General features: G+C 62.2%; 3 protein-coding genes across 3 annotated transcripts in view; all 3 read right to left on the reverse strand.

Moving 5' to 3' along the window:
* Positions 1 to 4,142, reverse strand: part of PGM2L1 (phosphoglucomutase 2 like 1) — a 55,439-nt gene extending 51,297 nt beyond the window's left edge. Inside the window, exon 1 of the mRNA XM_050903569.1 lies at positions 4,074 to 4,142. Within this exon, the coding sequence (XP_050759526.1) occupies positions 4,074 to 4,127 (54 nt within the window). The 5' untranslated portion in view covers positions 4,128 to 4,142. The remainder of the gene's footprint in view (positions 1 to 4,073) is intronic.
* On the reverse strand, positions 1,966 to 4,111 carry KCNE3 (potassium voltage-gated channel subfamily E regulatory subunit 3). Its single transcript, XM_050903581.1, has 2 exons — positions 4,074 to 4,111; positions 1,966 to 2,798 (listed from the first exon to the last, which is right to left on the reverse strand). The coding sequence occupies exon 2, from the start codon at positions 2,783 to 2,785 to the stop codon at positions 2,471 to 2,473; it is 315 nt and encodes a 104-aa protein (XP_050759538.1). The 5' UTR covers positions 2,786 to 2,798; positions 4,074 to 4,111; the 3' UTR covers positions 1,966 to 2,470.
* Positions 4,143 to 5,553: 1,411 nt separating the features above from the next.
* LIPT2 (lipoyl(octanoyl) transferase 2) lies at positions 5,554 to 7,516 on the reverse strand. The gene is made up of 2 exons (XM_050907302.1): positions 7,056 to 7,516; positions 5,554 to 6,230 (listed from the first exon to the last, which is right to left on the reverse strand). Exons 1-2 carry the CDS (start codon positions 7,510 to 7,512, stop codon positions 5,998 to 6,000), a joined length of 690 nt encoding a protein of 229 aa, XP_050763259.1. The 5' UTR covers positions 7,513 to 7,516; the 3' UTR covers positions 5,554 to 5,997.
* Between the last annotated feature and the right edge of the window lie 3,763 nt (positions 7,517 to 11,279).

The following is an 11,279-nucleotide window of genomic DNA, read 5'->3' on the forward strand; positions in this document are numbered from 1 at the left end:
AACCAGCCCAGAGCCGTGGGTCCCAAGGGGACACCAGCCAGCCTGGAGCCATGGGTCCCGTGGGGACAGGCCTGGCTGCTCTGGCCCCGGAGATCCCAGGGTGCTCTGGGGAAGGAGCAGGTGCCCATGGCGCAGGGACCCTGAGGCAGCTGCCACAAGGTGGCACTGGCACCCTGTCACCCAGCCTGGTGGCATCCAGCCAGAGGCCCCAGGGTGGGGGCACCCAGGGCATCCCCCCAGCCCTGCTGCAGGCTCTGGTCTGAATTTAACTGTGGGTACGGACAGGAGGAGCTGCCGATGGATCGGAAATGGGGTGGATAATGATCACCGCAGGAGCTATGTTTTGCAGGAGGGTTTTTCCCCCTTAGGGTCTTCTGGATTAGGGAAAAGCAGCATTTTAAATTTTTTTTATGACATACCACCCTGTAAGAGACTTGTCCCACCCGGTCACGGCAGCAGGAGGGACTCTGGGGTCACTAGAGTCATGCCAGCCTCCCCCTCTCCTGGGAGGGCTGGTGGCCATCAGGAGAGGCAAGAAGACCACATCACTGGGGGGGGGGGTTGGGGTGCCACGCTCACCATTCAGCACCCGTCCCATCATGGGGATCGCCATGCTGGCTCTGGCGTGAGCGCCTGCTCCATAGCTCATCCCACCGGAGGAGCCGGTATTAGAGGAGGACAAAGACCGGGGAGGTGGAGAAAACCCAAGCATGGTGTGTGCTTGCACAAACGAACCCGGCGGAGGGTTGCTGTCTCGGCTGTCCCCGCCTGGCCCGATTCCCCTGATTTATTTGCAGATAAAGGGTTTATTTTCCTTTCCCAGGGCTGCAACCGCAAGACAAACACGGTGAAGCCTCTTGAGCTACTTCCCGCTTGAGCCAGGTGCCAGGAGACGTTGGTGGCGTTTGCCCCCGTGCCCCCAGAAAGCCCTGCTGGCACCACGTGCCCGGCTCAGAACTCACAGTGGGCTCAGCCCCAAAGCGCGCAGCCCCCAGGGGCTCCCCAAAACCCCCCTACCTTGGGTTCTGTGCCCAAGCCGAGGGCATGGGAAATCAGGAATTGGTCGCTGAGCTGCTGCCGTTCTGGTGCCAAGGTTTCCAGCCCTACCCCAAATGCGCTCACATCCAGTATTATTTTTTGGATTAGGGTTTGGCGTCACTGTTTGGGCTCAGGCATCGCAGCCGTGTTTAACCTTTGAATGCAAGCGGAAAGGGCCCTATGGGCCAGCTAATCTAGCTGCAATTAAAGACATTAATTATGCCATTATTAACAGGTTAAGACGTGCGAGGGACTGGGTCACCGGCGCTGCCCCACAGCCTGTTTTGAAGGACGGGGACATTTACTGTCCTGGACACTGGCCACTCCACGGGCCAGTCCCAAACCCGGGCAGCTTAATAGCAGAGCCGAAGCCAAGGAGCCCAGCAGGACCCGAGAACATCCCCTTCCCGTCTGCCGCTGCGCCCTCGCCCCCTGGAAAACACATTTGGGACCTGCGGTACAAAAGGCCAAAGCTACAGCTGACAGCAGGAAGGAAGCAGGAAAAACTCCAGCATCACCGTCCGGAGCCCGGAGAGACCTTCAGGGACGCGTGGAGCCGGATGCCTCCGGCCAGGCTCGGGCCATGCTCACAGTGTGTGCCCGTGGCTCGAGCGATGCTCCTCGGCTGGCAGCGGGGAGGAATCATCTCGTGTCCTGGGATGGGAGCTGCGATGCCGGCGGGAGAGCTTGCTCCATCGTGGGGGATTTGCCCCACTGCAATGCTGGGGGCTGCGATGCCACCAAGGAGTTGCCCTTGAAGCCACCTCGGCAGCACACAGGGAGCATGTTTAGCCCTTACAGCATCCCCCGGGCTCCGGCAGCCGGGGCAGGGCACCGGCACAGAGAGGTGCCCCACGGATCGCCCCCAACGCTGAGAGAGCACTTTGCTTGGAGAAGAAGCAAACGCAACCCCACTGGAAACCACCACCTCCTTTAATTCCCCACTAGAAAAGTGGAGCCCAGCCCGGCTCAAAAATTACAGGGTTTTAGCACCAGAAAAGCCCGCTAGCCTGTGTCACGAAGCTGCTGGGAGCCCATGGAGGTCAACGCTGGCTGATCTGAGTGGGGAAATGGTGAATTTTTCTCCTTGAAGACCCCTGCCAGCCTCAGCAGGCCACAGTGAGAAAGGAGCTGCCTCTGCCATCCCCGTCCCCCCAGGGCTCAGCCGAGGTGGGTCTGCGGGACCGGGACCTGCCCGTGGGTTGCATCCTGCCAGCTCCTGCCAGACGGGAGCCGTGGCCCGGCCAGGACGTCCCCGTGCTGCTCACATCGGGGCTGAGCACCTCCATGGGGGCACCGGGGAGGGGTTTCCCAGCAGCTTTGGGGCTGGGCTGGCCGGTAGCGCTGCCCCATCCCGCAAGCAGCGGGATGCACAGCAGCAACGTGACCCCAAACCCACCGGCTCCCGGGGGACAAGGCGTTGGGGCCGGGCTCAGATCATGGAGACCCTGTTCTTGATATAGACGTGGTACGGGTCGCTGCGCTTGTCCACTTTGCGGGATCGGGTGTAGCCCAGGATGAGGCTCCCCACCGTGGCGGCGAAGAGGGTCATGACGAAGAGGATGTACATGTAGGCATTGTCGTTGCGGCCGGAACGGCTGGCGCGGGCGCTGGCATTGCGTGCGGCAGCGGTGGTGGCAGAGCGGTCAGTGGGGCAGAGGATGACCCCGTGCAGCGTCTGGTTCAAGGCATTAAGCACTGCCTGGAGGCTTCGGTGCCAGGTCTCTGTCCGGTTGTCCTCCTCCATGACCTCCTCCAGGCTGCAGGGAAGGACAGGGAGGCTCAGCCGGGGCTGCCCTCGCAGCGGCGGTGCCCCTGGCACGATGCCGGGGATGTCCTGCCAGACCTAACAATGACCCCAAAGTGGTCCTTGAAGCGCCTCCTCTGCCACACAGCAAGGGCAGGAGCGGGGGTGTCCAAACCCTTTGCATTCATGGCAGCCCCCTCCCTAAATTTCCCTCCTTCCACGGAGGGGATAAACCCCCCGGAGCTTCAGGGCAGCTGCCTGCCCCACTCTCCTCCCTGGGGCTGGGGACAATGGAGGGGGACAGCTGTCCCGGCGGGCTGGGATGGTTGGATTCAAAGCCTGCTTTCCCCAGGGACGTGCAGGGACGGTGGGCACCAACCCGTGTCCTGCACCCTTGCAGGGTGCAAAGCTGGCATGCAAGGGACCCTGGGGGGGCTGTCTGGGGTCCCCCATCCTAAATAACAGCTCCGGGCCTGATCCTGCCATGCATCGACCCCACTCGCTCCAGGCCAGGTCCCCCGGTGTGAGCGGGGACCCCCTTTTCTCCCCATTGGTCCTAGCCCGGGCCAGGAGCCGTGAGCGCCCTGGCAGGGGGCACAGCTCCCCATGCAGCCCTGTGGACCCATCCCGAGGGGTCACTGCCCTAAATCACCCCAGGGATTTCCCTCCCCATGGGTCCCAGACCCCCTCTGACCCCCGCCCCGGGACACGGTGCCCCTCTGCCAGCCCACCCTGGACCCCCATGTGCCCTCAGCACCCTCGCATACCCTCGTGCCTCACCAGGGCCTTGGAGCAGGCGCAGACGGGAAGGGACACAGGGACACGGTCTCCCACGTGTGCCATCCTTTGGGACACACCAGCCCCACAAACCGCCGTCATCCCCTGGGGTATCCACCCCAGCCCCCCCTGCTCCCGAGCACCCCGTGCCTGCAGCACTGGCAGCTCTGCCCCATGCACAGGCAGCTGACCCCCCCCCCCAAAAAGGGTCACCCCAAACCGGTGCACCTCCCAGGACAAGACCCCAGCAGCAAGGAGGAGGAAGGGGCTGAGCAGCCATGAAGCCATGGGGATGGGCTCGGACCCGGCTGTCTTCCTGACTTAAGAGACAAGTTTGAAGCAGGAGGAGGCTGAATTTGGGAGATTTAGGGCAAGATCTGGGTTTATCCCAGGAGGGGACCCACAGATGGGGTGAGGCATGGGGGCACCCGCGTTGTGTGTGTGGGGGGGGGGCTTGGGGCCAGGGAGGGGAATGGGGGACAGAGGGGTGGGAAGGGGGGATCGCACTCACCCAGGGTGCCCTCCCTGCCTGCGCTGCTGCCAGGCTGAGCCGGGACTGGAGCATCGCGGGGCGGTGGCGAGGGATGCCGGCCGGGCTGGGAGTGCCGCACAGCCTCCTCCCCTTCCCGGGGCAGAGCCACCTGCCAAAGCCACCCAGCCCCGACACAGGCCACCAGCCTGTCCCCAACCCCACGGGTCCCACCACGGCCCCCTCACCCCAGCCGGATACTGGAGGCCTTACGGGGCCGGGAGAGCCGGACCCTGCATTTCCCTCCCGGCACACGCTGCCGGTCACGCTTTCCTGTCCCTCCTCCGTCCGTCCCCGCTGTCCCCAAGCCCTCACACCGGGCACCGAGCCTGCCCAGGGCGTCTCCGTCCCCGCTCACCATCCCCTCTCGGAGCTGAGCCGGCTCCATGAAATGGGATTTCCCCCCAGCCAGTGCCACCCCCCTCAGGGCCCTTCCAGCCCCATTGCTCCCAACTGCACCCTTTGCCCACCCGAAACCCCGGGGGGATGGGGGCCCGTGGGCAGGCACCCACGGGTGGCTCATGGGGACCCACCAGCACTGCGCAGCAGCAGAGGTACCCCAAAGCTCATGAGGCAGAAAGAAGGCCCGGAGCAGCAGTGAGGGGCTGCGGGTGGGGGTCAGGTCCTGCTCCGAGCAGGGCGTGGGGACTTTATTTGCCATTTTCCATTTCTCCTGACCCCAAAGCATTCGTCTGGCTGCGGGGCTGCTCCCAGCTGCCTGTGATCCGTGCCTCCGGCACAGGCTTTGGGTCTGACAGCAACAGGGGTGACTCAGAAATGGCCGTGGCCGGGCCACGCACCAACGGGGGAAGGTTTTGGGGTGCCCAGACCGGGCGCTGCCCCTCCTGCCCACACACCGGGAGAGCCGCGAGCATCCCTGAGGGGTGGCAGGCAGCTCCGGGGAGCTCAGTCGCAGGTTGGCTTCTCACTCCGTAAGAAACCTGTCGATTAAAATCACGTTTATATGTGTCTGCCTATAGGTTTGCATTGATGGGCACGGACCTCAGTGCCATCGCAGCCCCGGGGTGGCCGTGTCCCTTCGCCCGGGCTGGCTGCTGCGAGCCCACGCGGATGCTGCAGCCAGGACAGCGATTTTGGAGGAGCTAACGCCGCCTGCACGGACCACGGCAGCAGCTCATCCAGCACCATGGACCCAACGGGAACAGGTCTCCATCGCCCAGCCGGGACGCTTGACCCCACGCTGCATGGTCCCACGGGGTCCGGGACAGCCGTGGCTCCTCTCCTCGCACACCCTGACCCCTTCCCGTCCTCCTCCCGCTTCCCCACCACGCCGGCATCGCTCCGGCAGCCTTTTAACCACCGTTTACAGCCTCTTATCAGCGATTTTCCGCCAGCCCTGACACCAGTCTTCGCCGTGTGAGGATTTCTCCAGGCGCAGGGCGAGAAAAAGGTCATTATTCATAAAGCCTTGGGGTAAATGAATGAGCAAAGAATCAGCAGCTGAAGTTCCCAGCAACTCTCTTTATAGAAAATCTGCCTCTTTTTATGCGGCAACGAGGGAAGGATGCTCAACCAACCAGTCCCTCCTCCTCTTGTCCAAAGGGCGCAGGAGCGTTCACCCGAATTTCGGATTTTTTGGGGGGGAGAGGTAGAAAAAAACAGACAAAAGTGCCTGTTTGGGCATTTCCCCAGCGAGTGATGGGGACGTGGTACCCTTAGAGGTGTCAGCCAAGGGACAGAGACCCGCGGGGCTGGGGAGAGCCGCCCCGACGGAGGTTTGGATGTTTAAGCAACAGCCCGAACCTCTGTGCCACCGTTCACGCACCGTCTATAGGCAAAGGCACGAGAGCTCTTGTCTTGCAATAAAGCCCCAGGCGGCTGCCGCGCTGTTCGTCGGCCGTGCCGAGGGTTTGCCGACACACCCAGCCGAGGCGCCGCGGCTCTCCTAGTCCCCGGGGTCTTCCGAAAAGACCAAGGTGCAGTCGAACACCTCCTGGAAGGAGTCGAGGAAGGGCTCGAGGACATGGTCGACGGTGACGTGCCGCCCCAGCTCGCGGCTCAGTGAGGTGACGCCTTTCCCTTCCAGCCCACAGGGGACGATGTGGTCGAACCAGGTGAGGTCGGTGCAGCAGTTCAGCGCCAGCCCGTGGGAGGTGATGTGGTTCCCGCAGTGCACCCCTGCGGGGGCCAAAGCACCCACCCGTCAGCACCCATCCCCAGGGATGCCCCAAGCGTGAGATATTTAGTGACCGCGCTGCTCAGGCTGCTGTAAACCGTCCCCTGCATGCCGTGTTCCCCGCTTCTGCCAGGGAAAACCCCTAACCCACAGGCAGTCTCCCCAAATTTGGGGCAGATGGGGTGCAGCATGTCCAGCTCCCTCCATCCCGGCCCTGCGTCCCCCAGCACCTCCCAACCACTGGAGTTTCAAGTGGTGGGGCTGTGGTGCAAAGGGTGGTCCGGGCTGCGGGACCCCAAGACCAGGCTGCAGAGCCCATTTGGGGGTGCAGGGCTCCAGGAAAGGGTGCAGGATGTGGGGCTGCAGTACAGGGCCTGCCTGGCTTGCAGGGGAACAGCACGGGGCCTGGGGAGGGGGGCAAGGTTGGGGACCAGGCTGCAGGCACCCAGCCATGGGTGCAAGGCCCTAGGTGCAGGGGTGCAAAGCGTTGGGCCCTGGTTCTGGGTGCAAGGCCCTGGTTCTGGGTGCAAGGCCCTGGCTGGGCTGCAGGGGCCCGAAATTGTGCTGATCCCCCCCCCCCCGGTGCATACTCCCCCGTGCATTCCCATAACATCCCTGGTGCATGAGGGCATGCAGCACCCCTGCCACGGTGCATGCCCTCTCTGGGTGCATGCCCTCCCCGGACATGCATCTCCCTGCGTGCCCCCCCGCCCCCGTTGCATGTCCCCGGTGCACCATTTATCCCCCGGTGTCACACATACAACCCCCCCCGAGGTGCACGCCCCCCCCGGTGCACGCTCCCCCCCCCCCCCCCCCGCCGCGCTCACCGATGGCGCAGAGCTTGCTGTCGCCCATCCAGACGCCGGTGAAGGGCGGCGGGAGGGCGCGGGCGGCGGGCAGGCCGAGGCGGCGGCAGAGCCGCAGGACCAGGGCTTCCAGCGCCGCCACGTAACCCCGCAGCGGGAGGCGACGGCGGCGTAGGTCGAGGACGGGGAAGGCGAGGAGCTGCCCGGGCCCGTGGAAGGTGATCTGCCCGCCGCGCCGCGCCGCCGCCAGCCCCGCGCCCCGCGCCCGCAGCCGCGCCGCCACCTCCGCCTCCGGGGCCCCCCGCAGCCCCCAAACGTAGACGGGCTCCGCCGGTTCGCTCAGCACCACGCTCTCCCCCGGGACGGGGACGGGGAGCCGCGCCGCCCGCGCCGCCCCCACGCAGAGCTCCTGCACCCGCAGCGCCTCGGCGTAAGGCCGCAGCCCCAGCCGCAGCACCCGCACCGGCCCCCGCGACATGGCGGCGGGGACCGGCGCGGGGAGAAGGGAGCGGGTAGGCCGCGGCCGCCGGGGCCGCCGGGAGGTGCCGGGCGGGGAGGGCGGCGCGGAGCTCCGCGGCGGGGGGGGGGGAGGACGGGGGAACACGCTGGCGGGAGCCCCGGGGCGGCGGGGGAGCGGGGAGGAGGGGATGGGGATGGGGACAGGGGGATGGGGACAGGCAGGGGGGATGGGGAGGGGGGACGGCGGATAGGGAACGAGCAGGGGGGGATGGGAACTTGGGGGGGGATAGGGAACAAGCAGCGGGGGATGGGGAGGGGGGACAGGCACGGGGGATGGGGACAGGGATGGGGGAGAGGGGACAGGCACGGGGGATGGGGACAAGGGAGAGGGGACAGAGATGGAGGATGGGGACAGGCACGGGGGATGGGGACAGGGGTGGGGGAAGGGGGACAGGCACAGGGGATGGGGACAGGGGATAGGGGTGGGGGAGGATAGGGGATGGGGACAGGGGGATGGGGGACAGGGTACAGGGATGGGGGGATAGGGCAGAGGGGACAGATGGAGGATAGGGGACAGGCACGGGGGATGGGGACGGGGGATGGGGTGGGGGGAGGGGGGACAGGCACGGGGGATGGGGACAGAGATGGAGTACGGGGGAGAGGGGACAGGGGGATAGAGGATGGTTTGGGACTGGGACATGGGGGACAGGGCCCAAGACACGGGGGTACCGGGGATGGGGCCTGGGGTGGGGGATAGGAGATTGGGGACAGGAGGATCGTGCTTGGGGACAGGGGTTGGAGATAGGGGACGGGGCCTGGGGAGGGGTGATGAGGCACGGGGATGAGGTGAGGGGCCTGGGGGTGGCTGATAGGGCCCAGGGCTGCAGAGGGGGCATGGGGAGGAGAGATAGGGCCCCCGTCGCCGTAGGGTGTAGGGCACAGGGCACCAGGGTGGGGGACGGGGCGAGGGGGGTGACAGCGCAGCGGTGGTGGGTGGGAGACAGGCAGGCGGTGAGGGGACGGGGCGTCCTGGTGGGGCTGGGTCGGGGTGGGCTGGGCGATCACAGGCCTGCTCAAAATGGGGTAAAATTGGGATTCTGGGGTGGCATGTCAAGGTCGTGGACGGTAAATAAAGTTATTGTACTGCTGAAGCGCTGATGTGCGCTGCAATTAGTCACACTGCGACTCTGAAAGCGATAAAACGTTCCCACCTCCGCTTTTTATTCCAAATGTAGAAAATACACAAGTCTGGTCGGACTGCTAATGAGTCAACCATTAAAACCCGAGCAAACCGTTCCCAGCCCGCAGTCCTTCCAACTTATCGGCCAGATTAAGCGTGTGAAAGTATGTTTTGATTTTATAGAGCAATCGACTGTGTTAATAAACTGCTGTTTTTATCAAAATTATGCCTCGCTGGTAATCTGCCCTTGGTTGCCGCAGGTAATTCAGCTGGCATCTGACAACAGCGTTAACTTCTGTGCGGGTATTTGCAAGGAAGGGAAGGCACTTCCCTTTGTTTACTCATTTTCTTGATGAAAAGGAGCAAGCCCTATAATGGCTTATAAAATTAATACAGCCTGGGGGAAAAAAGAAGAGGAAAAAACCACCATCAACCTCACCAGGTCATCGTGTCAGCTCGTATTCGAGCACACGGAGCAGCACCCACCTTGCTTCGGGTGGGATCATCGCCTCACCCACCAACTTCAGGAGAGCTGCTCTGGGTCTCTGCCCTTGGCAGGAGACACTCGTATTTTGCACCAACATTGTGTGTGTATCAAGTTATTTCCTTTTTTTTATGATTAAGCATCAACTTCTTGCTGGAGATCAAAGCCAAATGCTCTTCCTTTTTGGCTTGCCGCAGCGCTGCATGCGTAAGATGAGGAGAGTTGTGTGTAATAGGTCTGGGATCCTCGTAAATAAGACGACAGAGATGAGCGTGGTTGTGTCGCTGAGGTATTTACTGTCGATATCCTGCTTTTGAAGCACGGAGGAAATTTGTATGGAAGGGAGCCACAGATGGCTCACGTTTTATCCTTCTGTCAGGGTTTGAGTATTTTTACAGTGGGGTTTTTTTTTCTTCACGGTATGATAATTTGCTGTTCTGTCGTACCTTTTCCTTTGGCTACCTTAAATGTTAGCCAAGTTTCTTGAATCCTCACCAATTCCTTTGATTGCAGAGCCCGTTTTTCTGGCACGAGAGCCTCCCTCGGGGAGCTTTAGAGCTAATGCAAGTCAGGGCTTAATAGCAGGAAGGGGAGGGGAGGACAAAGGTGGTGGCTGTGAAACAGGTGCCTGGCAAGAGGGACTGTCACAGCTCACAGAGAGCTACAGACGGATGCGAAGGGCAACACCTTGGCTCCTGTGAAGTCCGGGACAAAATTCCTGTTGGCTTTGGCAAGGCCTGGATGTCACAGAGAGGTGACCGAGCTGTCCCGGCGTCACAGGCAGAGCCAGGAGCGGAGTGCCCAGCCTGAGCTGCCCCTCGCACCTCCAGGGCCGGCATCCCCCTCCTCACGCAGCCCCAAGCCTTTCAGCAAAATCCCTTTTTTTTTTTTTCCCCCAAGTGAATTCTACTCGAGGGCCACAGCAGCGATGGGGCTAACCGCTGCTCTGTTTGCGTGTACCAATTGCATGAATTATTTGAAGCATGCAGGAGTTCGGCGCGTGGGCTAGAGCCCAGCTGTGCTACGGGCTGCACAAGCTCAGAAGAAAAAGCCTATCCCAAAGACATCGGAGCATCCCTGGCTGTGTTTCTGGACTCATCGCTGTGTGCCTCCCTTCTCCCATAGGGCTGGAAGGAGCTCGGAGGTCACCTCCTCCATCGCCCTCACCCTGGCAGGGTTTGATCCTGGCTGGCCCTCCCTGCTGACATCCAGCTGGATCTCTAAGACCTCCGGTGATGGAGAGGTCTCCTGCCTTGGTGCCTAAGGAGGTGGTGCTGGGAAGCCTTAAGCTATGGATTTATTTTTCCTTGATACCTATTACACCAGTTGTATGCCCACAGGTTCCCGTGCAATACCTTGGAAGGGTCAGCCAAATTCCCTACACAGGACACCAGCATCAATCAAGTCCTGCAAACACCAGCTACCAGTCCTGCAGTTATTTGGAAGGACAGACATTTTCACTGCATCTTATTCCATAAAAAACCTTTCCCTGAGGGTGTTGGGAGGGAATCGTTCGGGCTGAGATCTCCATTCAGGCAGGATCTCAGTGGATGTGACCCATAGCCAGAACCTCTCCTGCCCCCCGATCTATTCATTGACTCAAAAAAAAGCACAATCCCGAGGCTGTGACAAAGGGGAAGAAAAACAAGGAAACGCACGTGAAAGGCTGTGCCGTGGGCTGCATGCACTGCGGGGTGCATTAAGGAAGTAGTTAAGGAAGCTCCTTGCTGCGCCTGGGGAGACGGGTCAGAGCCGGTGTGAGTTTCTGTGCTGATTGTGCTTCTTTTGGCGGTTGTCATCTTTTGACCCATCTTGAAGCCAACGTGGCAGGCAGCTCCGCTCCTCCGAGCTTCTCGTGCCGCCGGGAGCTGGTGTTTCCACTCGCGAAGCTCGGATGCATTGTTTGGCCTTCATCGATCCCAGCAAAGGTGCTCTCATCTCTGGTTTGTCCCCAGCTGCTGGCCAGCCACCCTGCCAGAGGTCACCCTTCCCTCTGGTCAACCAGCACAACTTCACAGACCTGCTGAAACCATCCCGGTCAGGTTAAACACTCGTCACAGCATTGTTTTTAAGAAGGATCCTCTGGAAGAGCTCAGTTAGGGAGCGGGCTGGCGTGCAGTGA

The sequence above is a fragment of the Gymnogyps californianus genome, chromosome 1, assembly GCF_018139145.2.
Source record: "Gymnogyps californianus isolate 813 chromosome 1, ASM1813914v2, whole genome shotgun sequence".
Classification (NCBI taxonomy): domain Eukaryota; kingdom Metazoa; phylum Chordata; class Aves; order Accipitriformes; family Cathartidae; genus Gymnogyps; species Gymnogyps californianus.

Excerpts from the sequence above, each read along its gene's own strand:
- KCNE3 (XM_050903581.1), bottom strand. The coding sequence starts at position 2,785 with ATGGAGGAGGACAACCGGACAGAGACCTGGCACCGAAGCCTCCAGGCA.
- LIPT2 (XM_050907302.1), bottom strand. The coding sequence starts at position 7,512 with ATGTCGCGGGGGCCGGTGCGGGTGCTGCGGCTGGGGCTGCGGCCTTAC. Across the intron at positions 6,231-7,055 it reads CAGCAAGCTCTGCGCCATCG|GGGTGCACTGCGGGAACCAC; the intron begins GTGAGCGCGGCG and ends TGGCCCCCGCAG.